The sequence below is a fragment of the Contarinia nasturtii genome, unplaced genomic scaffold, assembly GCF_009176525.2.
Source record: "Contarinia nasturtii isolate CC-2019 unplaced genomic scaffold, AAFC_CNas_1.1 Cnas_scaffold_285, whole genome shotgun sequence".
Classification (NCBI taxonomy): Eukaryota; Metazoa; Arthropoda; class Insecta; order Diptera; family Cecidomyiidae; genus Contarinia; species Contarinia nasturtii.
The window spans coordinates 2,114,691-2,142,652 of record NW_022197640.1 but is presented as its reverse complement, the minus strand read 5'-3'; the positions used below and the strand labels follow the sequence as shown (position 1 = coordinate 2,142,652).

At 32.3% G+C, this 27,962-nt stretch overlaps 1 protein-coding gene across 5 annotated transcripts; it reads right to left on the bottom strand.

Moving 5' to 3' along the window:
* Positions 1-586: 586 nt before the first annotated feature.
* On the bottom strand, positions 587-26,156 carry LOC116337425 (RNA-binding protein Nova-1). Of its 5 annotated transcripts, XM_031761987.1 has the most exons (6): positions 25,993-26,156; positions 19,271-21,205; positions 5,148-5,297; positions 4,075-4,694; positions 3,472-3,958; positions 587-3,315 (listed from the first exon to the last, which is right to left on the bottom strand). In XM_031761987.1, exons 2-6 carry the CDS (start codon positions 19,758-19,760, stop codon positions 3,086-3,088), a joined length of 1,977 nt encoding a protein of 658 aa, XP_031617847.1. In that variant the 5' UTR covers positions 19,761-21,205; positions 25,993-26,156; the 3' UTR covers positions 587-3,085. The 5 variants fall into 5 exon arrangements, with proteins under 5 accessions (XP_031617847.1, XP_031617846.1, XP_031617848.1 ...); XM_031761986.1 differs by lacking the exon at positions 25,993-26,156 and having other exon boundaries at positions 19,271-21,333; XM_031761988.1 differs by lacking the exon at positions 25,993-26,156 and having other exon boundaries at positions 5,148-5,294; positions 19,271-21,333.
* Positions 26,157-27,962: the final 1,806 nt, after the last annotated feature.

Genomic DNA, 27,962 nt, shown 5'->3' with positions numbered 1-27,962 from the left:
AATAAAAAAATTACATTAATAAAGTAGTTCTGAACGAATGAAATGTTACAAAAAAAAAAAAATGATTTTAAATCACTTCCAATTCTAGTTGATGTTCATCTAGCACGCTTCTTTTAAAACGGCTGTAGCCGTATTTCGAAATCGATTCAAAAATGTCACATATATTTGATGGTTTTGAAAATTCATAATTTATTGCAAATTTCATCCCGAATTTCAACTTTTTCGTCTCTGTTTTTTTTCAGTTCTTTCAATTTATTTCTTCTTCTTTTGTTTTAAATCGAATTCGTATCATTTTAATGAAATAAAAAGGAGAACAGCGCGTTTGTAGTGAAGAAAAAATTGTTGAATAATTCCTATTTTGACTTTACGATTCGAATTTTGATTTGTCTCTTAAAAATTTTGCTGATTGTTTCGTAGAAAATCATTTAGGCTCATTAATCACCATTAAATATAATTCATCGCCATCACTTTTATGAGAGACAGCTACAATTTAAATGTTTTTGTTTTAAATATAGCTTAAACGCATCTTCATATATATATTTTTTGTTTAAATTACCCCAACCCGACTGCGGTACTATTTTACGTGTTTTTTTTTTTTAATTATAATAGACCTATCAGAATTTTTTCAGTAATATTTTCCTGTATTTCTATACATATTACTATTTATAAAAACAACATCACGAGTTTACGATGGTGAAATTATTAATGGTTTTCATTTTTTTTTTTTGATGAATTTATCCTTATCTAGATAACTGTTGTTTTTTGTCTCTTTTTATGCTTTTTTTATTCTCTCATCATTTAATTAATTTCTATCATTACAGCGGTACAATTCAATGTACTGAATCCTTTACATTTTTTTGTTGTTTCTAGGTATATTTTTGCAACATCTCAATTTTTCATACTATATGTGATTTATTTTTATTGTTAAAATTTTTTAAAACAATTTATTAAACTTTTTTTTCTGTTCGTTTAGAATAAATTTCTCTGGGTGTATTTCAATTTTTTTTTTGTTTCATGTTTAATTTTTAAATTTATACACACTATAGCTTTATTATGTTTATTTCTCGTACTCTGCTTAAATCAACTAAAAATAGATAATAATAAAATAACATGTTTTTTTTTCTTTGACACTTGACCACATAGAGTGGCGTCCGTCAGTGTATGTTGTAATTGGTTTGCAATTCTTTGTTTGTCGGTTCTTGTAATTGTTTGTTTGTTTTTGTTTTAAATATTGCAGCAAAAAAGATTCACTTGGAAACATTTTGTGTTTTCTCTTTAAATGTATGTATGTGTGTGTATGTGAGAGTGAATAAGTATATAGATACATACTTTAGTGAATATGCGCGTGACTCGAATTTGTTTATTTATGTTTATTATTAGTATTTTTTTTAAATAAATTTTCTTTGCATGTTTATTCTTTGTAAATGTAACAATCAATTTGTTTGTGTGTTTGTGTTTATGTGAAGATGATCTCAAATTCATGTTGAGTGATTGATTGAAAAAAAAAGAGTTAACATTGTTTTGTATTACTTAGTATTGGTATATTTATGACGTGTGATTATTATTTTCCATAAATCTTTTATATAAATTAACAACATAAGATTAAAACAACATTTTTATTATCTCGTTCATTTCTTTTTATGTAAATGAAAAACAAACAAACAAAAAAGATAAGCAATGACTCTTCCTATTAAATCTATATATATATGTAGATATATATATGCTGTGGGCATCTCGAGTGGAAAATGCCTAACTTTCAAATTAACTGAATGTATAATAGTGAGAACATTTACATGAATTAAATCAACATATGTGCAATATCAGGTTCGTTTTTTATATAGATTTATCATATAAATTTTGGATATATTCTCTTCTCATCAATAACGAATCGGGAAAACATAAAAAAAACGATAAGCATGCATTTTCTTGCATCATTCATTCAGCGTAATTAACCTTGCAATATTTACACACATATTTTGCATTTGTGTTAGTTATGCACTGAACTAACTAAATCTATGCCTGAAACAAATTGGATTTGCAATAGTTTTCATTTTGTTTTTAACGTTCTTTCGAACACAAATTATCAACATATATAAATTCTAAAATAAAATTCATTGAATTGTGCATGGGAGCGGAGAGAGGGTAAATTTGGGAAAATGAGGGTCGAAGGGCAGGTGCAGTGGTGGTGGCGGTATTGTGGCAATGACCAATTTTAAACTGAATTATATATTCAATGAACGGTACATATTAAACGATGTGCGAAGATGTGAGAATGTTTTTATGCGGTTGGTATTGCCCTACCTTATATAAAGGATAAGAAGAAATGTAGAAGAACAAATCATAAAAATCGTAGTAAAAAATAAAAATGGTTCGGTTATTCGCTATCTAAGGATAAACATTTCACATGTGAAAAGAAGATATTCAACATAAAATATGATATATATATATTTTTTTTTCTCTCGCTCTCTCTTTCAACTCTTCCTCTTTAAATTCTTTAAACAAAACAAAACAAAAAATTATAATAATAATAAAAATCTAAAATAGTTTATCTGTCATCAAAAAATATAATGTTTATGCATATTTTGGGCTATGCACTGAACTACATTAATAACAATTATTTATTTTTCTCCACTTCATCATCATTATTAATATTATTATAGTTATTATTATTTGTTGTTGTTTTTGTTGTTGTTGTAATAGTTATAATATATGTATATCAACTGTCTCTGACCATTGAAAATGAATAGGTAACACATACACTTGTCGTACATGCCGATTGCATTGATCTATACATGACTAAAAATTTTCACATTTTTTTTATGAAAATAAAAACAATTTTCCACGTTAAACACTCTCATTTTTTTCCTTACTTTTTACTTGTATCGTTTTTTTCTGTTTTTATCTATTTTCTGTGTGTATCAATTTACTGTGATCTAATTTTTAATATTTCAAAACAATTTTTTCATTTCAATTTCTCAATCATTATTTTCTTCTCTTTTTTTTCATTTTATTTGCTGTTCGTTTGCCGCATCTAGCGTTCGTCGATGCTCGCTGTGTATGTATGTATGTCTGTATGAATGCGCGACTATTGCATAATACCCGGAATTCCTGTTAATGTATTTTGGTTACGTCGTTTTGTTTCTTCCTCGTTCACTTTTTGCTCGATGAGAAAATGAGCCAATTGAATGCCACTCGGTGCACCGCTTATTGTGACTATGCGATTCTTTGTACCGGGTGCGAACATCCCCTTTTTTGAAATTTGAATTGTTGCGCCGCTCTTATTTTGGATGTCAATCAAGCTGCTGCCATTCGGACCTTTTTTTTGTTATTTATTGATAAGAAAATTGGAATTCAGTAAAATGTTCTCGCAATCAATATTTTTTTAAAGATAAGAAAAAATCTGTTTTTTTTTTTTACATAAGAACAATATACATTTTTCCAAATGGAAAACAAATAAAATAAATGAAATACCTAGAATAGCGCCAACAATGCTCTCAGCGACTTCGACCGATTTCGAATCGCGTAGGCCAACATCAGCTGGTGTTGGGCTCTTGCTTAAGCCGCCCAATGTTTGTGCGGCTGCAGCAGCACCAATCGTTGAATTTGTCGCCAAACCATATGTGTTTGTATTTATTGAAATTGGAGCGGCTGCTTGTTGGCCAGCATGACGAAATGGATCAAATGTTGTGGTTTCAAAACGATCAATGGATGCACGTGGTGTTGGCGATGTTGCGCCGATAAACGAATCTAAATTGACTTGACCGATGGCACCGAAGACGCTGTTTGCAGTTACACTTTGTTCCAATGGTGTAACATTCAAATAACTGATTGGGGTCGTGCCATTGGTATGTGTTAAACCAACACCGACACCCAGCGACCCGTATTTGGCAAGAATTCCTAAAGCTGCAGCAACTTCATTTAAAACCGGCTCTAAGTAACCAAATCCTCGCATGGCAACCTACACACCAATGGAATTGAAAACATAAACGAAAGCATTAGAGGCTGATCGGAATTCGCAAAAGAATTAAAATACAACGGAAAATAATTTAACGTGGTGGTAAATGTTTTGCTTACCTTGATGTGATCTATAATTTGTGTGTTAAGTGCTGGGTTTGAATTATTCGTTGGTCCTAGATTTAATGATAAATTAATGCCGCTACCATTAACCAGGAGATTTGGTGCACTAAGTGACGGAGTTGAATTAAGTGACGCAGTGCTTGAACTAATTGTTGTTTGGTTGGCCGCATATGGTGATCCGGTTGGATTAAAATTGGCTACAGGACCATTTACATCGGCATATGATACATTTAAGCATGTGCCCGATGATGGATCCTCCATTATTTTTGCTAATATCAATTTGCATGCAATTTTATTGTTTTCTTTATCGCCGATAATCGTAATACAACGCTCTTGGAGTGTTATGTCCTTTGGTTTTTGCGATATTTGTACATACGAACCGCTTTCTTCTTTGATTTGCTTAATGTATGCGCCAGCTTTGCCAATAATCATGCCGGCCGTTGAATTCGGCACTAAGATTTTTACTTGTTTGTCCCGTTCTTGAGCTTGTTTCGTTTCGATGTCAGTTAATTTTGGTGTTTGATCTGGTTTTTCCCGTATTTTATCCATTATAAAATCTAATACGGTCATTATTGATTCGATCGAGCCGGTTATCAAACAAACACGTTCCTGTGTACCTGTACAAAATAAATCGAACATTTGACTATTAGCTACAATGTTATGCTATTACTTCATCATATTGGCCTATTGAGTATTTGTCGTTGAGTAGTAGTTGTTGCAGTAGTAGAAGTTTTTTTTTTTTATTCACAATGAAACGAGGCGAAACAAAAATGAAAATGTATGCCGGCATTTTTCCTGAGCTTAAAATTAGCGCCCGTGAGCCATTAAAACAAATCGAATTGTGCATCATTTTGACCTATTTTTTTCTTCTTCTTTTAAACAGCGCGTGAAATATTTCGTTGCGATATTCGACTATTACATTGACACACTCACAATACTCATTTGCTCTAAATGATGCGCATCGCACTAAATACTGTAACGTACTACTACTACCGTTATTATTAGCATTATTATAAGTCAATTATGCAATTATGCAATTAGAACGGTTGGAAAAGCATAATTCTCTTTACCTGGATAGAAATCGTGTGATTTGGACATTTTAACTCGTGCACTTGTGTCTTTTTGAATGGCTGCAATCGTTTCGCCACCTTTGCCGATAATCGCGCCAGCGGCCACGGCTGGAACGAGCGTCTTAAAATGGTACGACACATCTCCACCTTCAATAATAGGAATATTTGCAATTAATATACATTTTTTCGAATTCATTTGTGATTGATTTGTTTTTCTTTGTCACTGTTCCTAAAATTCCAAAGCTACTTATATTATTAACTTGTAATGATTCGAAATTGTGCGGAAACAAAAAAAAAAAACAAAAAAAGATTAAATAAATGAGCGATATCAACTGACAGATGAGCAACACTAAACATGTCATAGTTTTTTTTTTTGGTACAATTACAAAATGTCATTGGGTTATGTTTTTCATAATTTTAACCAATGGATGTGTTCGATTTGTGTTGTGATTCCTATGAATGTCAATGGAATAAAGTCAATGAATGAGAGCGAGATTTGACAATTTTTAATGTTTGTTTATTGTTGTTATTATATATTTTTTTTTGGTTTAAATTGGGTTTTTTATTGGTGTTGTGCTATATATTCAAGCTGATTTTCAAAAAGCAAATGAATGTTTGATTTGTTGATTTGATATTATTAAATGTTACTTGGAATGGGTGTCTGAGATTTAATCGACGTAATGTGTCAAAATGGAAAGATTTATATGTTTTCTCATTCATTCGTTTGAATGAATTCGAAGCATAACACTCACTTTCAATGTACTTCTAATGGTTTTAAAAATAGATTTGACACTCACATTCAGTTAAACATGACGTCATCTTATAAATGCAAATCACAACAAACGAGCAACGAACAAATCGCTTGTATTTACAACTCGAATGCCACTGGAAGTATTATCAAAGAAATGTTTTTTCCCCTTCAAAAATGTAGTACAACAATACATATGTTTTTTTTCTTCCTCTTCTTCTTCTCGTTTTCATTTCGAAAACAATTGAAGCATGCTTTAAAATAAATTCTCTCTCGTCAACTGCTGTTAGTGAATTGGATGTACGAAATATTGCGAAATTTGTTCAATTTGACCGTATCATTAGTCGGATACATTAAAATGTAATTATTTTCCATCGTATGTGCATGGAAAATTAACCGAATCACCATTTAGCGTCTGAATAATAATTAGTTAATGACCTCACTTTTATCCCGAGCTCATGAGCTCACTTTTTATAAGGGAAAAGCGAATCAATGCAAAATCATTGGGAATGAAATGATGGCCGACATAATGTTATGGCTCAACAAAGTCGCAGTAAAAAAATAGCACACACGAACATATTTTGGCTGAATGAAAAATACCAAAATATTTTTGGTTTTTTTGCATTTTTGTTGCTATATTACATATGTGGTTGCATATTGAAATTCATATATTTGCAGTGCAATACAATAATTTTATTGATTTGATGGCGTCACTGTTATCAGTGCAAACGAATATTTGTGTAAGTAGAGACGCCAACAAAAATAAAAACACCAAGATCAAGTGTTCGAATGCTTCTTTTTTTTTGAATGTCATAGATAAATTCCAAATTATATTTCAACAACATTGCATCATATTGTCTTTCCATTGTGTGCCAATTTTAGTTTCGTTTAAAACTTGAAACACAATAAAAAACTCAATATTGCTTATTCGCTCAATATATTATCTAATCGTGAAAGAATATCATTTAAAATATTTTTTTTCTCATTCTGTTTATTAAATAAATATCAAAATGAATGATTTTGATTGCTAAATGTAACCGAGAAGAAAAAATCGAGTCTCATTGTGTAAAATGATAAGCAAATCGTTAGATTCAATCATAGATGTGTGAATGACAATGATAAAAAAATATATAATCAAAATGCAAGTTCTATTTGAAGTGTTCGTAATTTGTGTGTGTATGTTTGAGCACAAACATACAAGACAGAGTGGGAAAATCCCAGAAGATGAATACATATTACAAAAAATGTTGAATAAAAGAAAAGCGAGAAGAAGAAAAAAACAAATCACACTGAACGTATGCATTGTGAATTAGAAATACGCGGGCGAATTTACAAAGTTACGTCGTATTTGAATGTAACTAAACGAGGTTTAGTTGATGACCATGACACAGAAAAAAAAAACTAAACATTTGTGCACAAGCACATATCTATACACGCATACAAAGCCAAGCAGAGGTGGGAAACCATGGCCGCTGAATAAATCATTTCAAAAGGCGCACGCGTGCAAGTGTGTGTTCAAATGTTTTTTGTTTCATATGCACAATCGACGATGTATAATCGCAATAGACTGCGGCTATAGAATGCGTCGAACATTTGGCCAGACTCCTTGGGCCCACCTCTGCAAATGTACATTCCACCTCTGTGTATTATTTGACCGATACACACAGCCGTGTTCAAACACGTTCATATGCACACACTTGTTTCAACGACAAAACGATGCAAAAATATGTTTGCAATAATTTATTTAAATCTAAGCGAGAGAAAGAGCGCAAATGGCAAACGCGAAATTCAAACGAAGAACAAAAAAAAGAGACCCAAACTACAAAGCGGGCCAACGAAAAATAGACGACGAATGAAAAACTATATTTGTAAATAACTTAACACATGTTTGTGTGTGTGTGTGTTACATAAAAGAAAGCAAAACAATGATAAAAAACAATGTCTAAATCAAGACAAACGCTCACTTTGGAGCTATTATAATGAAATTATTGTTTTAGGTCATATTTCGTCTGTTTTAAATTTGTTTCACTCTTTATAATAAATTATAATTAATTGCATTGAAACAGATGTGGTGGTTTCAAAGAAAAAAATGAGGTAAACCGTTTGTCACTACTGTATGTCGTGCAAATACAAAGAAATTTTACACACACAAAAAGATTGCAAAGTGAATATTTTGATTCACGCAAGCCACAAAGAATGAAGTCTATTTCGTTTGCGATATCACCATTTTGATTGGCAGGTGGAAGCACGTTCTAATTTGCAATTCATTTTGGAACTTCAAACAAATCATATTAAAATTGAATATAATTCATATGTATATTGTTGACAGTTTTTTTTGTGTGTGTGTGTGTGTGTGATGTGATTTCGAATTATGATTTCGACCACGCAGTATCATCAAACCCCCTCAAAATAAAGCTGGCCCACTTTTTTTTATGGGAAATCAATGTACAATGTTTTATGTCGGTTTTTAATTGGTTTTTTTTTTTGTATATGAAATGAGCATTCCTGCGCACATGACCGAACAATGGGCAACTATTTGAATATTTTCCATTTCATTCGATCGATGTGTGGATTGATCACTTCAAGCAGAGCATGGAAATAATGACAGGTCGGAAACTCTTTATTAGAGATTAGTACCGCTGGCAACCGCAGAACTATATAGAATTATATGAAGGTATTTGGTGGCGTCAGTAAGCAATGTTGTCTTATTGCCATACTTTGACTTCAAGTGCCGTTCAAAATGCACAAAAATACGTATTTATGTCTGTCAATCGGTAATTGACAGTGTCATGTGTTCCGAAAATAAAAACAATAATAACTTTTCATACGTCTTTTTTTCATCAGCATCTTATTCTTCATTTTTTTTCCCCACTAGCTATTTATGTGGTGTATTTTTATTCCGTATTCTTCAAGCGAACACCAAAGGTTGTCATTTGAACGATTGTTGTATCATTAGCACACGTCATGCCTAACTATGTTTTAAACTGTACAGTAGTTTTAGAACATTCGCACTCTCTGTCAGTTTAAAATCATCATCATCAACAACAACAAGCACGAATTTTTGTTTGCATTTTTCATTCGTAATAGCATATACTTTGTAATTTGTCGTGTGTGTATGTGTATGTGTTTGTGACTGTAGTCGCTTGATCGCCAGCATTCCAACTGCGTTCGTTTTATTATGCGCTTGACCATTTTCTACTCGTTTCAATTATTTTAAAAGTGAACGAGAAAGAACGAGATAAATTCAAAAAAACAAAAATCAATGTTGAATCAAATTAACCTTGATATGATTTTCTCTCTCGTTTTTATCACTTTATTTTAAAATCTCATCTTGTTTGGTCCCTTGAGGTTGGTGCGATCATTTGATCTGTTTTGGAAGAGATGCAACATTTCTAAAATGCGATGATGTGTAATCATCACTTTTTGGGGGACGCTCTAATTCGTTTTGCTGCTTGACGAATTCGATTCATAATCTCGTCATATGGCCGGCAAAGCGGTTTGGGCTTGAATGTCATACACATCATTTCAATTTTCTTTTTAATTGAAAATATTGACAACGCAAGGAAATTGAAATTGCAACTGGACAATATCGATTGAATGGATGCTGTTGTAAGCGAGCGGTCGGACGAAGAAATGAACGAAAGATGGGAAATGAGCATGTAAACAGCATGTCATTTTATGTGTGCCACACACACACACACACACACACTCAATTTTCAATGAACGTTCATATTCAATGGATCGTCAAGTGTTTAAGTCAGGTGCAAATTATGTGCGAGTCACTTTGAACTAAGTGAAACCACTTGGCGCGTGCATCAATTAGCACACACCAAATCAATGTAATGTTGCATGCCAAAATGCTATGCTAATACATTGTGAAATGCGTTTGCGCGCTTACCGTTTGTATATGTGTGTGCATACATGTTGCTGTTTAGTGTGCCCAGAATTTATTCCGATTTGATGCCCAATTTATAACTAGTTCATTGATGTACATATGTGTTAGAGTACATATATCTGTTTGTCAACACCAGTTTATGCGACGATATGCTTCTTTAAACCATTCAACAAATTAATGTTACAATGATTTGGACTTTACCATTCCGATGATTGCCTAGTGGCTACACTTTTGGTTTAGATTTCTATTTAAGTGTACATTACGAAAAAAAAGCTGCACCTAGAAAACTTCGATTGGTCTTGAAATTGCCGTCTATATTTAGTGAAACAAACAATTTTTTGTTTGCTATATTTGAAAATTTAACTTGATATAACCAAAAGTTGGTGTGTTTTTTTTTCTTATTTCATGCAAGACTCGTCATTTTAGAAATAATCTAATGTTGTTATTGTTATTTTTGAATCTATTTAAGACCACATTGATATGGAGCGTTTATTTCAAGTTTTACAAATAACACTCAAACAATTTGACGCACGCGTCCAACATTTTGATTTTGATTTTTTTTCTCCTCACATCTTCTTTGAAATGCCACTTTGAATTTGGAAATTGAAACGAAAGACGATAACAAAGTGAAACAAAATTTAAGCCACAATTAGTGAGCATGTATTAAAATAACAAAATTGGCATCCATCGAAATTAAATGTAGAGCATATCTGCAATATGACAGAAATCAATTTCCAGCACAATCATTTTATATATCATTTCAATTGGATTTTTGTTTGTTGTTGTTGCTTCGGTTGACCTATTTTCAAAAGCGGAAACAAGCAAATGCTTTTCACTTTGGGTGTCGAAGCGCCCCTTTGAAACTTACGGATGCATAAAACAGAATATGAAAGCGCGATTGTTGCACGAGAAGTAAAGTAGCTTATGTCATATGCTTGAAATGGCGGAAAAACGGATGGAAAATAACATTTGACGTCAAAAATTGAAGTTTTCTCAGGTATCTCTATATACAACTCACTATACATTATTTGTTTCAATTTCAATCTTTTAATTTTGTATATGTTTGTTCATTTGCCGACTTTCTTCGGAATCAGTTTGAAAAGATGTCCCAGATGAATTGAAATTCGAATGGTTTGCATCGGTGCATCTTTCCATGAATGAATGTAAATTTTTTCTCATTAAAGGGCAATTTTTGTGTCGCATTATTTCCACTAAATGTCAATGCAAAGACAAAGTCACACTGAGAGCGTTCTGCTTTGATTTTTTTTGGTTTCTTTTGTTATTTTTCGTGTCTTTTTTAATCATCTCTGCGTACACGTCAAGCATGGCTGTACACTATCAATACGGAAAAAAGCACCCTAGTTTCGTTTTCAGTTATTGTATTTCTGTGGCTTATTGGTCATGTGTATTTAGTTCCCATCGGATGTTATACACGCAAATTGCCATGTAAATTACCATGGATAATAGAAAATTACTATTCTCACAAACTTTTCGAAAATTGAATATTAAAAGAGAGAATAACGCTAGTCAAAGCGATGTAAGAATGTTGAATTGGTCAATATTTCGTTTATTTTTGGTTTCGTTTCAACAACAAACAAAGGAGAAATGAGCGACTACAAAGTAACGCATACAGTTTATGTGTGTCTTTATTCTCATTTGGCCAGGGTTCGTTGGTTTATTTTAAAAATCATTGAACCGAAAAGATTTCGGTATTAGTGAACCAAAAATCGAAATGTTAACTCATTGATATTTTCCCTAGGGGCTCGGAACATGAAAAAAAAATCAAAATAAACACAGTTTTGACAATTTTGTATGAATGTGGTGTATAAATGGAAAATATTGAGAATATTTTGAATATTTCTCATATTTACGTAATTATTTGTCATTATTCAGCTCGTATATGGCACCGATGTAAAACACACACAACACAAAATAAAATTAATAGTCGTTGTTTTTATTATATAAAAAGAGATTTCAAGCTAAAAAACTTATATTTCTTTGATAAAAAAATAATTTGACTGAAGAACATCAAAAATGTATAGATAAAAGTGTTCTAAGCTTGTGTGATTTCATAAATAACATTCCACAAAATGACATACATCATTTGCCGCCATTTTTATTTTTACGACAATCAAAATATTGGGAATATTCATGATTATTCACAGTATTGATCACACTCAAAATGTACCAATATTCGTGAATATGGTGATTATTATTGTTTAAACTCAAAATATTTCAATATTTCTGATTATGTGCTTTTTTTCATCAATAAAAAATACTTCCGAGCCCCTAGTATTTTCCAATATTACGGGCCAATATTATACGAAGCGCAACTGGATGAGAAATGCTTGTGGACAAGAAGCCATTTCAAAATAGTTTTTTGAATCATAAAAATGAGAAAATTGTATTATTTATGTGTCACATATAATCAAGCTCAGCAATATGATTGTCTATGCATTTTCGGTGTTGTGCACATTCATATACACATATAAACACATATATGTATGTGCGGCACTCTTTTAAATGTGAATATGATGAAATATATCCGATAGTAAAGAAAAACTTATGTATATTGCAGCGAAAAAGATTTGATGAACGTTCGCGTCGCATGAAAATAGGTCAGTTTAACGAAAAAAAAGCCACAAATACACACAACAACAAATAAAAACAACCATCAGAATAGCAACAACAACGTACTCATAGTCGGTCACTGTTGAACATAATAATAATAATAGCAACAACAACAAATAACATTATAAGAATAATAAAAATGAAAGAAACGACAACGCAATATCATTGCATTAAATATTGTAGGCTTCTTTCATATACAATATAAACCGCATGTTATACGATACCGACTAGAAATATTATAGTTTATATCTGTGCAAATTTAGAGCATACGGTCGGTAATTGTCCAATAGAAGTGTTGACACTATGTATAATGCTTTTGGCTTGACTTGGATTAATGAGTGAGAATGAGATGTCATAAATAACGTCGCATCATATTCAAGTCCACATTGTATTGCGCATATTGGCAGGCACGATCGTACATACACACACATACACACACTGGATGACAATGACGATTTGAAATTTCGTGCGATGCTACGATGAAAAATGTGCATATACATGCAGATAGACGGCAAAACCACAGCCAAAATATCTATTCAAATGATTTCGACGAAATATAGTGAATACTGAATAGTCATCAAAGTGATGAACGCAATCGTATTGTTTATATAAGATTATTGATGTGATATGATGGCAAAGTGCAGGTACTTGTGATGCTCACAAATCAGCTACTTTATGTATTGAACTTATCATTTAATTCGTTGCACTACTATTTGTACGTATCGTCTGATTGGACGAATTCTTTACACTGACAAAAATGCGAATCAGCAAAAATTCAAATAGGAACTGTATAAAAACCATTTCAAATATTTCAATAACAACTACCTGTTACACTATTTTATGTTTTGTCATTCTAAATTATAAACGACGATAATTATCTGTAAATTTTTTTTCGATTCAAAATTGTACATTGGCATATTTGTACAATTGGTTTGCGGCTATCTCAGTGAGTGTACAGTATATGCGCGCACGCTCCTTCATCTATATATTATTAATGTATTTGTGTTTATGTCACACATATCACACTCAATTCACGAATACGACATTCGCTATTCTCGTGCCATATACTGACAGCACGAACACAAGCGCAACGGGCAAAATGAAATTGAAACAAAAACAATTTTTTTTAAAAACTATTGCATACCATCGTGCTTATTTGGATGTATGTGCAACAAAATAAGCTTTTCAAATCGTTCGATCGACCGACGAATGACAAATGTTAAATTATTTCGCGTACAGTACGGTTTTGTGTATGGGTGTGCAGTATTTATTCGTTTATTTCGAAAAACTCATGTATTATTAAATTTGTTGACTAGCTACTTTGGAGCGATAACTTTGCACACATACATTCATCCATACATTTGACATGATGTTATCAATATTATCATAGTCCGTCATTATCGCATTGAGCTCAGAATCGAATGGAAATGAGCTATGTTCAAAATGTACTGTAGCGAAGCGAGAATGACATGTGCCGTTTTCATTTTGAAATATACATTGACGAACAAAAAATGAAACAAAAAAGAACCGAGAAGAAAAAAAATGAGACAAAGACAACAAGCGTTAATAGCTAACCACATGCATAGTGCATGGGAAATAAGGATCAAACGAAATGTAGAAAGAAATAGATAGAGTATTCGTTCTAAATACCCTTGGTATTGAGTGCCTATGAATAAGTTATTAGATGAACTTTTTATGGCCCGTTCGATGTTCTACAAATCCTTAGCAAGTTGCGCTCACAAACGCCAAGTCACATGTTCTAACCACACATACTTATTTACTCTAATTTCTCTATTTCTCTCACATCGAAATATGAAATGGGATGAAGCATTTAAACGAAATTAAATATTCATATGGCAAAAATATTGAAACCAGGTTATTTACAGTTCAATATTTAAACATAATATAATCATTTCATAAATATATGTATGTCAAAACAATTTTCATCGTTTGTTACACAAAACTGTTCATCACACAAACTGGACAATACAATTGAATTGCATGCGTTTTTCGGTTCATATAAACGTGTGAAATTCAAGGTGTGGGTTAAAGGGACAGCAGGCAATCAATATCGAGACTATTTTCACTCTCTTTATCACTTCAAATAGCAGAGAATCGATTTTCATGTGACTGGACATCACATATAGACATATACACTCTTATTTTTTATACATATCGTATTTTTTTCTGTTCTTTTCACTCCTGGTCAATTTGATAAGTATCTGCTTCATCGATAAATCTAGCACAATGTAATAGCACGATATGTACTCCAATTTCGGTTTGACAAACTATTGAATGGGTATAAATTTACAGAAAAAAACCATTTGGTCACAGTTAAAAAAGTTCAATAAATGGTGAGGCACATGTGTACACGCCACTGTCAAATTACTTTCTCAATAAACTGATAAATTAAATGATAAGTATGTTCGATATAGATCGTCTCGAATGTTTTACATAATACGTTGAAGTGATCCCAAAACAAAAACTGAAATGGAAAATTTACTGCTGAATGCACATACAAAATATAGATTTACTTGTTTATCGATTGAATCAAACATTATCATTATCATCGTCATTCGATGTAATTTTAATGCTATACACAAGGTGAGTTCAATCAGCGGAATTGTGGCTCATTTACGCCATAAATGAGCATTTCTAAAATTATAAAATCACATACTACAGATTCGAGAAATACTTCATATCAAATTGAACGATTTGCATGCGAAACACAGCGATTTGAAATGCCCACACATGGGAATTACAATTTCTCAAAAGCGTGTTAGCGACCGCAATAATAAACTCGCATAACACTTACATTTGTTAAGTTGATTCCGGTGTGATAGAAAAGGGCATAGATTTTGTCGACAAAATGAAAAATGAACGACGATTTGTCTTTCTACATTTATTATTGGTTCATTACAGTTTTGAAACAAAAAAAATGTGTTATCGTCGTATTTGTCATATTTCTATTTTGAATTTTATGGTTGCCCTCATGAGAATGTGTGTCATTGATAAGCCTTTCCGCTCATCGAAAAATATGCTTTGAAAATGCTGGCTGCATAAATAAATTGAAATAAGACACGATTGCTCATTTACATTCATTCGCACACAATAAAACAAAAATCGGTGCGTTTATATATGGTGCTACAATAAATGGTTTTGTATCGACTCACAGTTGAATAATGACACTTATTACAAATGCATAAATTGATGGTCAACGTATCATATCTCAGAAAAGCTTCAATTACATTTAATTGCTATGCAAACATTCGCCATTGACGATTCAAAATCATTGATCGAGAAGTTAATCGAAGTTAATCAGAAGAAAATCAAGTTTTATGCATTAAATCAATGAATTCATTAAATCATTCATCGCAGCGAGATATAAATATTGAAGCCATCATCATGTTATTGATGTCGAATTAACAATTCCTAGAAATACAAACAGAACAAAGAATCGTTCTAGAAGTGTGTAACAAATAAAGATGATCGGTTTCTATTTATCCGAATCATAGTTAAATTGTTATTGATTCACTTGGTAAATACGGCATCGTTTGCTATAACCGTATGGTTCCATATTCATAATGCGTGGTGACATCATGCTTTTCGCTTTTATATGCCATTTATAGCTTTCGGTGTCATGATCTCTTTTTTTTCGGTTGATGCGCGCTTCTCTATGAATCTTTTGCATCATTTTTTTTCTTTGTTCGATAAACGAGTTGAATAAAATAAATAGTTACGTTGTTTAATTGGCAAAGGTACTCTTTCGTGTGAAACCAATTTATCTGGATTTGTAAACGGTTCACATCATTTTTTTCTGTAATTAATTTCCATTTGCCGCTTCACTCTTCAAATGTAATTCGACCAATTTATGTCGGCCTTATTGTTTGTAACAAAGAGTTGACGAACGTGTGAGCAATGTATGTGCTTAAAATCTATTTGACCGAATTCTAACAGTGATTCATGGTCCACTGATATCGGTATATTATTTTACTAAAATAATTTTCCAAACGAAGTTAAATTTAAAAATTATCATTGCTTTTTTTTTTTATTAAAATGACGTGTCAATTATTTTTTCAATGCACTCAATTCCACGTATGATTAATAAAAAAGATGAATGTATAACAGAATAAAAGAAACAAATAGAATTTATCATTGAAATGAGTTGAGCTCGAAAATATCGACCGAATAATATATGCGCTATGTAATTATTTTGATTGGACAATTAATGCCATCACGCCAGGATGGACAATAGTCTGACTATATTACCATGAAATTGCATTTCCATTAATGATATGATGCGTGTTGGGAATTTCAATATCAATATTTGTACACTATGTGTTGAGTTGTGTTCTTTTTCATTCTGTAGCCCTATTCAATAGCAATTTTTAAACACTTTTAACTCGAGCGCACACATTAACCATTATTAATCAGTGAGTTTTTATAGATTTCACTGTACTTCTATTTTCCTTCCCCTCTCACTTGTCAATTTCTTCCTCTCCAAATAAGTGAGCTTTGTTCGCAATCCAAAGCATGTCTAGTGATTTGGATTTAATTGTGTTTTATCTATCCCTCTAGGAATGTGTGAATTGAATAGACATTTTTTTTGTTGTTGTTGCACATCAGACACTATTATGTACATGAGCAGGCACAACGATTGGCTTGGTTTGTAGAATTGCATGGTTACGACGAACAAAATTTACTAGTAGTTAAAATGTAGCGAAATGTTGTTGAATGTTAATTTGAAATTTACTGATAAGGATGGCAAAGATGTTAATGTATTTGGCTTCCATATTGGTTTATTGTTTGTTTTGAATTGGTTTGGGTCGATGGGAAAAAGCAGCAAAACGAAAATTAAAATGGGATTTTTCAGACAAATACCGAACGATTGATAGACAAACTTTTACGAGAAAAAAATGATACGAAAAAAAAAAAATGTACATTTGATTTTTACAAACTAAAATTAAAAATTACAAACTAAAAACGAAATTGTATGTTTTATTGTCATGTATACAATGATTAAATGAATATGCAAACAAATTTGATCGTTTGGATGTTACAGCATTGGATCGGATAGAAAGAGAAACAGAGAAAGATAGCTAGCACGGATAACGAAAAGGATTCACGATGAGCTTGATGAAAGCAAATGACGATAATAAGTACAAAACCAAAATAAAAAAAGAAACTAATTACAGCAGAAAAGAAAATAGGTAGAACGAATGAATTGTTTTAGAATTGAAAGTTTGAGAGCAAAAAAAAAATAAAATAAAAAAAAAATTATAACGAAAAAAAAATATTAAAATATATATTCTTTGACTTCCCCACAATGTGACATGATAAGAAAAATTGAGTTGGTATTTTTTTCCTTTGATTTGTTTTGGTTGAATCGTTCATTAATGAGTTTGGTGTGTGTTTATGTGTAAGTGAAAGTTTATTATTAAATTTGCAGTCCGAACAAAAATCGCAATAGGTTGTGTTTTTTTTTCTTCTTTTCCAAGTAAATGCTACTACCTCTATTGCTCTTTTTGTCTGCAATATGTTATTCGAATTTAAACGGAAAAAAAAATTGAGAAAAAAATAAATGTAGCGCAAATTAAAAAAAAATAAATATGACCAGTAATGCACATAAAAATATAAGTTTTAAAAATATATATATATATATGTATATATAGATATTATGTGATGTTAACGATGTTTGGTTTGGCTACAAATATGATGGAGAAGAAATTTTTCGGTATAATTATAAGTGATTATGAGGCAAGATCGTTTCATATATATTTTTTTCCAGTTTGGTGTTTTTGATTTTATGTTGGTTGCGTCTGGAAAATCATAATATTCATGTTGTTATTTTTTTTTATTTGCAGATTTATACCAATATGGTAAATTTATGTGTGTGTGTGTGTTTTTTTTTTATCTGAATAAAATAGTCGTGATTTGCGAATGATGATATAGGCTGAACTGAATGCTGATCCAACGATGTGATTTTATATTTTAAACGTGTGTTTGTGATGTAGTAAGATTTTGATGGTTCTTTTTCGATGATTGAATTATATATCACTATTTAAATTAATTTGATTTTTCGAGTTATTACATTGCGATTCATGTTGTTATTGAGATATGTGACCAGCTCACGTTTGCACCACCATTCATTTCGGCCAAGCGTACAAATGTGTTCAGGCCCACATATTCATTATGTATAAAATTATTATTATTGCTTGCTTTTTTTCCTCTTGTTTATTATTTGTTTATTTAAATGGAATTTGTACAAATGCTTCCGAATCCCCTTTCCCATTGGCTACGTGTATATAAAATAAAGGTGAGTGAATGACTGAAAAGCCCAATAGATTATGTATGCATTCGATTTGATTTTGTTTTATATTATCAGAAGGAAGAGAGTGTTCATCAAATTTTCACGGGAACATCGGTTTGACATTGACGAAATTGTCATCGAAAATAGCCATCGTACAGACCAAAATGCAATATGATCACGGTTTGAAATCGTAAGAGAAAATCCAATAACCAAAAATAAATGGGTACATTTTTGTACATTTGACATTTATCCAATTGATGCAAATTTGGTAATGTTCGCCGAAATTCGTATGGAAATTTGATGGTTGTGTTTGTGTGTGTGTATATATATGTGTAAAAGACGTGGATGGTTGTGAAATTGTGGCTGGAAAAGGGGATATTGCATTGTTTTGTTTAAGCATATATTTTTTTTTTTGTTTTGATTTTGTGTGTGATTTTGTATTTGTATTTTTTTTTTTTTTGGTTCGACGACAGCATTCGAATTCAGAAATATGAAAGTCTGAAGCTGTATCATTTACGAATTTAATAGAGCCTACTCACCAAAAGAACAATTCGGCGATGTTTGCAGCTGATCAGTTTGCTGCTGCATTTGCTGTTGGGTTGGCTGAAGTGACGACGATGATTGTTGCGATATTTGTGATGAGTCCATATTCGATGTATGCGATAGAAATAGTGAGTGCGCTTGATTGTGTGGATGCTGCGGATGCTGGAATTGATGGAAATGTTGCTGTTGTGATGTCAATAGATCGATGTGATCAACAGTTCCTGTATCGAGACTATATTGGCTTCTGTGATTTGGATTGATTTTGCGTTTAGCTGCTTCGAGGCTGCTTCGCGATTGTTTTGATGGTAGTAGCCAATTATCTAACATATTAATCGATGTGGATGGTTCGTCGAACAGAAACAACCCATTTGTGACGCAATTGCCCGTAAAATGATGTGCCGTTTGATTTGTATTCGACTCTGGTTGCGATTGATTCGGTTGGCTATTTTGGGACTGTTTCGCAACTGCTTCAAAGATAGTAGCCATTTACAACATTAGAGGTCAAACTAGTTGACAAATCGGTTTGACTTCCAAACTACTAATGGTTCGGTTTTACACTATTTTTTCGTCTCTCTCTCTCTCTCTCTCTTTATATATATTTTCTCGCTCACTCGCGTGCACACTTTTACACACAGTGACAACACAGCAATCGGAAATCGGCGCAGCTGGAATTTGCCTTGGCTTCGTTTACTTCGATTAACGTTTTTTTTCTTCGTCTATTATTAATTTATTGTGTCCTTTCGCCGATAATTGCCCCACAACTTCTGTTTAGTGCTCTATCGTGTTGATAAATGCTTTTCAATTAACATTAAATTCAGTAATGTTGAGCGCGCAATTTGTGTTTTCGTTTTTTCAATAATTATACGCTAAATTATTTCTTATAATTTTTATGCTTCACACACTTGATGCCCGAATGAATAAGTATCAATGCTTTGCGAGATTGAGATTTTTTTTTTTGGTGTTTTCTTTGTATCAGCAATGTGTGTATTACAATGAAATTTCTTTTTGTCTTCGTTTGATTTTTATATCAGGAAACACACTTATGCTGACTTAAACCAATATTACAAAAGCCAGCTTTGTGTAGGTGTGTTTGGGAACTACTACATAAAGTATGTTGACGCTTGCGATAAATAAAATTTAAAGTTGTTGTTGTTGAAACGGCGAATGTTTGATTGGCGTGTGTGGTTGTGTGAGTGAGTGTATGTGAATGTTTTCTGCGATGTGTATAATTTAAGCAAAGTGGTGAGTATCACATTTAAATTCAGGCACTTTTATTTCTTTCTTTTCGAACTATCTACGACGTTGGTTTTATTTTTTAATGAAATAATGGTGTACGTAATATGTGATGTGGGGTGAGTGGTAACGCTGATCCGCTTAAGAGTAGAAGATTTCAAAGTGATGTGATTTTTTTTTTCTTAGCGTGATGTTGTTCTTCTTTCGATTTCTGCTTATTTCCGCTTCTATGAAATTATAAGATTCGCTTTGAACTTGTTTAGATGTTTGCGACGATGACCTTTTGTTTGCTGCCAAATGATTTGTTGATGTTATTGTTTTGTTCAATTAGAGTTGAGATGTTTTATGACCGCAATCCGAAAATGTGAGTTCTTTTAGTGCTGTTGTATTTCAGTTCCGTTCAGATTGATTTCATTTAGAAATCGTAAACAGTGTGATAGGGTTTGCAAGAATGTGGTTGTATTTATTTAATTATTTTTCTCTCGTTTTATTTAAATCACATTCGATTGAGTTTTTTTTTATAATCCGTTATACCAAATAATCCACATTCACGACTGTTTCTTCTTCCACTAAATATTGAGTGTTTTTTGTTTTTCTTCTTATAAATTTGATTGAATATGTTGGCTGTTGTCGTCGATTAAATATTTTATCGTTTATGCGTTTGATGCTATTCCGTTGTATGCTTTATTTCAATATCACTTTAGTTGTTTTGTAATAAAAATTGTTTAGATTCGATGCATTTTGGATTTCGTGTGCGTACCACAAATACGATCATTTTTCAATCACCATTTATTTTGTTTTTGTTTCGATTAATAAAGGAAAAAAAAGAACAAAAAGATAAAAAAAATATTGTTGGTTGGATAAAAAATGTGTTCAGTTAAAGAGAAAGATAATCCCTAATTGATAGAATTGTTGGTTCTCTTGAATTTATTAACGCTATTCGAATATATGTAATGGAGATTGTGCCATAATTGTCATAAGATAATAATGCACGAATTACATATTTTTATCAAATGACGGATGGTCGGATGTTTTGCTGTGGAATATCAAGCTCTCTCACTCTCTCCCTCTCTCTTTCACACACACTTATTCACACAACCTATAATCGATTTTTAATTCATCGATTTGATTTTTGTTAATTTTTGGCCACCAAATGTTTGCATGAAATCATTACATAATCCATTCATAAATTAATCATTCTACACAAATATTTTACCTCGTAAAATATGTGCGCTTTTAAATCATTCATTTACATTTATACCACAAACACTGAACATTATTCACAAATCGATTCATCTTTCTCTTTCTTTCCCTTCTCTCGCTCTACCTCTCTGAATCACACGCACACACAAAATATTATTTATCACTCATATGAATTTAGTTATCTTTACAATCATTTGATGATATTTTCAATATCATTTCACTCTTAATTGTTGGTTATCTTTCAAAAAATACAATTAATCTCATGACATATTACATTGAACAAAATGAAGAGAGAAAAAAAAAACGTATTTCGGTTTCCTTCGCACTTTGAATGAAAACTAATAAAGATCTAGTGAGTTCACCAGACAAAGAATGACTGGTCGAAAATTCAATCGGAGATACAAATGTTCCAAACGATTCCGGCAACGACGCCATCAAACTGAAATCATTTTTTCTTTTTAAAATTTGTTCTTTACTTCGTGACTATTCAATCACTATTTGTATATCTCGCAAACAAAACACTATGTTTTCGCCGAATACTATTCGGTTAAGTACCGTACGATGAGCATGACAAAGTCCTAACATTTGTATATGACCAGTTTTTATTCTTGTTACATTATTTTTGTGAATTTCATAATAACGGTGTAACGAAAAATGATTGGGAAATGGTAACAATCACATTTTTTGAGCAAGCAAAAAAAAATCAAAATCGACGGTGAAAAGCTATCACGACAAACACAGTAATCTCATCGCAATTTAATTTAAAAAAATAGGTTTTCAATCAACTGAGACTGCACACACGATTACAGTCGCATAATTATATACACACTCAAATACAAATAAAAAAAAATAAATGGCATGGCTTTACTGAAAAAAGTGTTCGCGCGCGCAATCAGTCCAAGTGAGCAACTAACATTTTAACACAGATGCGAATGCGCCGACCAAATCAGAGCAGAGAGCGAGCGCGTTGAGAATAAGTAACGAGATAGCCGACATATTCCATTCGTATAATCTCCATCGGCATATTCGAGACGGAATATATGAGTGCCTTTGAAAAAAATTATGTAATGATTCATGTTAAGTGTTTCAAAGCCGTTATTGAAACAGCACACTGTTGCTGCGGCGCTCGCACTCTGTTATCGTTGACGAATTCTCTTTTTTCTCTCACTTGGCGTTCGTGTCATCTCAAATTCAACTATTCGCGAGATTTTTTTCTCCTGTGTTTGTGAATTTTTTATTCTTTATATAAAAAGGTGTATATAAATGGCATTTTCGTACATCCATGTCGATTTAATCTTGTATGAGTGAGCTCATTGCATTATTTGGAACAAACGAGACGTTATTGAAAATATTGTGCAACTTTTTTTAGACAACAATAACATGCTATAGTTATGAATTTGTATGTGTGTGTGTGTTGGATAGTGTGTTTTTCAATGTGATCATGTGTTTTGATGTCATTTGAATCGACGTACTAATTTGAAAATAGATCTACGTTTCCTTTTCACTTATCATCATCACACATTAATTGCCATATATGATTGCAATGAAATGGAGCACAGTTGATTTGGGTAAAAAGCTCATAAACGAATTTACATATGTTGTTTATTTTTCATGACTTTAATTGTACACACATTTACGCACTTTCTACACAAACTATCGCAATACAATTCACATTTCGAAATTGCAAACGGATTTAATATTCAAATCATTCACATTTATAGCAGCAAAAAAAAGAGAAGATTATCAAATATTGACAGGAGATCTCGGTCGAAAACTGGAAACTAACAGCCGAAAACGTTATTATCATTGAAACAAATCGTGTATTTTCGTAAAAAAGCGCTCGTGCACACACACATATATATAGATTTTATTTGATAGCCTCTTATTCGTAACGACTACATGGAATCTCCAGCACACAATATTCGTACACGTACTACCACATGTATGCGTGTGCTTATGTGTATGCTGTATCATCATCAAGCGAACATTCATATCACATGTGTGAAGACGACAATGAAAGCATACTAAAGTGATGATGAAACGGTAACAACTCCGATTTGTTGTAGTAAATTCGGATTTATTTCTTCATTTTTAATATAAATTGTCTCTTTTTTTTTGCTGTGTCGTTCGTTGCTTACTTTTGTTCAATTCGTTCCATTTTACAAACAATTCAGTACCATTTTAAAACTTTAACAAATATCATCACATATGTGTTCGACTTTATCAGATAAATATTCGTAAAAAATTTAAAATACATCATGGAAATTCGGTTAGTGTATTTTTATCTAATTAGATGTATAAAAATAACAACCCATGGCAATTATGCAAGAGAGAAAGAGTTCGCGGACTTAAGAGAAACAGCGTTCACTTGATCAATATCAACCACTGACTGTACGTGGCGTTTACATATACACATTTTGCAAACCCATTTTTTTTAGACTGACGATTTTCTGTCTGTGCTTCTTTTTTTCATTTTGACTGGGCTGATAAATATGTGAAACTATTGAGCGCATTTTGTCTGTGTACAACAACAACCGGCTGAATGAGTTTCGTTTCTGTTTTTTTTTTTGGAAGAATATGCAAAGAAAGACGGGAAAAAGAATTAAATTATTTTGAAGAAAGAATGGAAAAGAAAACAACAAATGTATGGCAATTCCATTTCGGCAACACATGACGCGCAACTTTGTCATTCATTTGAAAGCTAGAACAAGAGTCATGAGCATACAAGCTCAAATTTTGTTGACCACAACAACAATAAAAATCCCAAGAGTACGCGCGCGTTTCTTCATATAAAGAATATTTTGATACACGCAAATTAACCAAACGAACAAACAACAACAATAACAAATGGGAAAGCATGAGATTTACGTTTAACATTCTCTTTCTCTATTTCTCTTTCAAAATTTGGAACAATCATGTTAAATGTGTATACCAAAATACGGATGGATTTCTTCGGAAATCGCGACGCAATGTTTTGATTCGCTAAAATATACATTCTCATTTTGAGTAATGGTACAAGAATCATCACCATCGTCGTAGTCGTAGTCGCCATCGCAGATCCAACAACAATAACTAGTTTAAAACTACGATGGTCTTCATTCACACTCGTTTAAAGGCTATGTGTGAATAATCATCGTCTTTGTATCTTTTGGCCCATACACACAATCTTTTTTTTTTTTTTTGGTTCGTCGAAATGATTTTTGTTGTTGCTATTCATTTTGCTGGTAAACCAGTTTACCAGTGTATAAATGAATGAATAAAATTTGATTTGAACGGAAATTTCTTTCGAATTGATTTTCGAAGCATGTTTTTCGGTTGAAGTTTTTCCGTCGGTGACATTCAGGCATGTATCGGTATTGAATTGAATGTTAAATGTTGTGTTTGAAATTAAGTATGCATTTGAATCAGGCGGCCCATCGACGCATTTCAACTATTGAAAATGTCACATGATTTTATTTCCATCTCATTCGCTCGTTCGCTCTTTCTCTCTATCATTTCACTTGAAGCTTGATCAGAAATCAACAAATCACACGATCACTGCTCGTATGGACGGTTCTAGGTCAAAATTGCGCTCGCGCTCATTCACTCACTCGCTCCTCAAATATTAACACAAACTACAAATTTTTCCACAATAGACACACACACACATGACAAACACTAACCTAAAAATGATGATGTGTTGAATGCGAGTGGCTATTTATCATTTTCAATGGAATACTTGGCGTTTTAATTGAATTTTTTTTATTTTCATCTCGTTGTGTTTGTCTAACACAATGCATCAGATTGTGGTATTATTTTAAAATTAAACAGAAATAAAACTGATTGAATAATCTACGTGTTTTGTTTGAATTACTGATGGATTTTGAACAATCGTAACGACGTGCATAGTGCTGCCTGTTCAAAGCTAGGCACAAACATACTGGGGGCGTGAAAATTCACGACAGATAAAATCCGATAAAGTTTATTATATGTGTGTGTCTGTGTGTGTGCGTGTGTGTCATAGTTCCAGTTCAATTGCTCATTATGATTCAAAGAAAAGTGGACAGAATAGGCACTTTTTAAGCACAAATCACGGCATTCGATGAGTATTCTAAACGTTTGGGAGCAAAAAATACGACACAAAGTACACATCAACATCATGACACACTCGTGCACACACAAAGGTGCACAAAATAAACGAAAAACAAGAAAACCAACAACCAATTCAATGCAAGTGATTGATAAACTGCACTGCACATTTTAAATATGAAAGAAAAAAAACCGTTAATTAATTACTACACACCATATGAAGAGAACACGGGAAACAAAAAAGCACAATTAAATCAAATGACAGAAAAATTACTCCGAAAAAGAAATGAAAAGAAACGAAATGAACGAAAAAAAAATTATTCGAATTTTTGCTGTGATTACTTTAAACTAAGCGATAATCATATTATGTCGGCAACGCGCGCGTGTTGTCTATAATATTTGGTTCGTATCTAGTGTTGTGTATGCGATATGTGAACCCCTCTAAACAATACTAATCAAATAAATGGACTACGATTTGAACGAAACCGTCATCGTCAAATTGCACTGTGTGCGAACGTATTCATTACAAGTGTGAGAGCTGTGTGCTTTTTTTCTCTCTTCTTTCTTCATTTCGATTGCTACGACGGAGCTATGTGATGTAGCAGCTCAGCCATTCGTTGATGTGTGGCGAGTTTTTTTTTCATTGTGTTTATTATTATTATTATCGTTGTTTTCGTTAACATTCAACACATAAAAGCAGCCACACAACTTTGTAGGTCTGTGTGTATGTGGTTTGGTGCTGTTGCTTTTCTGTAATGACTACTTTGAAGGGAAATGCGGTTGTGTGCGTGGGTCTTTTTTTTATTTTAAAATTATTATTATTATTATTATTATAATTTTTTTTGTCGTCGCTCTTTTTCGTGGAGTTATACTTTTTGCTCCAGCAATGACAAATAATAATAAGTATACGAGTCTGTTTTATATGATACTTTGATATATTTGGTGATAGGCGGTTTGAGTTTACCTATTTCGCACTATGTTTATTTCCTCGAAATTTCAAGTATTCATTCATGTAAGAAAGCAAAAAATAAAAACAACACACCGAGAGAAAGAGACCTTTATTCATTTAACTCTCAAAACCATTTGAAAATATTGAAAATATGTGTGTGAGTGGAACTCGCAATGCTTGAACTTAACACATTACACAATAGAATTTCCGAAAGCTGTTTTCCATCGTTGCGAGTGCTAATTTATTCACTATCAATACTTGCGTGTGTGTGCATGTGTGTGACATATGTTTTGGTATGGAACCATAAATCGCCACACGGACATGTGTTGCGGGGTGCTCCTGTGCTAGTACTTGTTTTCTTTTTTTGTTTCATTCGTTAATGCGAACTTGTATTAGACCATGTTCGATTTCCAAAATATTAGTGAAGGTTACTTCACATTTGTAATGTGATTTCGTTTATCTCTTGCTCATTCGTTCGTTTGCTTGTTCGCTCTTTCGCATTACTGTCTCTATTCACGTTATATTGCCGCTGTTATCCGTATTTACTTGTCTTTGGGTTTCTCTCTCTCTTTCTCTATGCCTATCTATATCCCAATCTCCATTTTCTCTTTTTTTCGTTCCATTGGTTTCTTTTAATCGTGTTTCGTAAGTATGCAAGTGTTTTTTAGACAATCGTTTGCGCCACTTAAACGCTTTTAATTTGGCGTTTAACATTTATATATCCATAGTCGTGCCATTTGTCATTCAAAATGCGAATTGAAATTGAAAAATAAGCGAAAAAGAAGAAGAAACGACACATGGTCGGAAAGAAAGAAAGAAAAAAAACACTATCAACACATAAACATTACATTACACGCAAATACACATATAAATCATCAAACAATATCATCTTCAAAACAAAATGTTTCTTTATTGGTATTGATACTTTTGCTTTCAATTTCATGCATTAATTGTTGCTTCATCAGCAAAGTAAGCAAAACCAAACAACAACACATACACACAACTGTCCGGGAAATGTAATAGGGCATGATCCTGTACATCCAATTTTCTTTATCTATTTTCTTCGATTCGTTCGATTTCATGGTCATTGTGGCCAAATAAATAGGTCATTTTCAAATATTAAATTTCTTGATTTCAAAACGTTTATCAATGCATGCGAATGGTCCCTTATTATTTCATATCTTATAGATTATGTCATGTTTTCATTTTCGCATATTGAATTTCCATGTATGCAT

Excerpts from the sequence above, each read along its gene's own strand:
- LOC116337425 (XM_031761987.1), bottom strand. The coding sequence starts at position 19,760 with ATGGCTACTATCTTTGAAGCAGTTGCGAAACAGTCCCAAAATAGCCAA. Across the intron at positions 4,695-5,147 it reads ATCACACGATTTCTATCCAG|GTACACAGGAACGTGTTTGT; the intron begins GTAAAGAGAATT and ends TATTTTGTACAG. Across the intron at positions 3,316-3,471 it reads CATTGTTGGCGCTATTCTAG|GTCCGAATGGCAGCAGCTTG; the intron begins GTATTTCATTTA and ends AACAAAAAAAAG.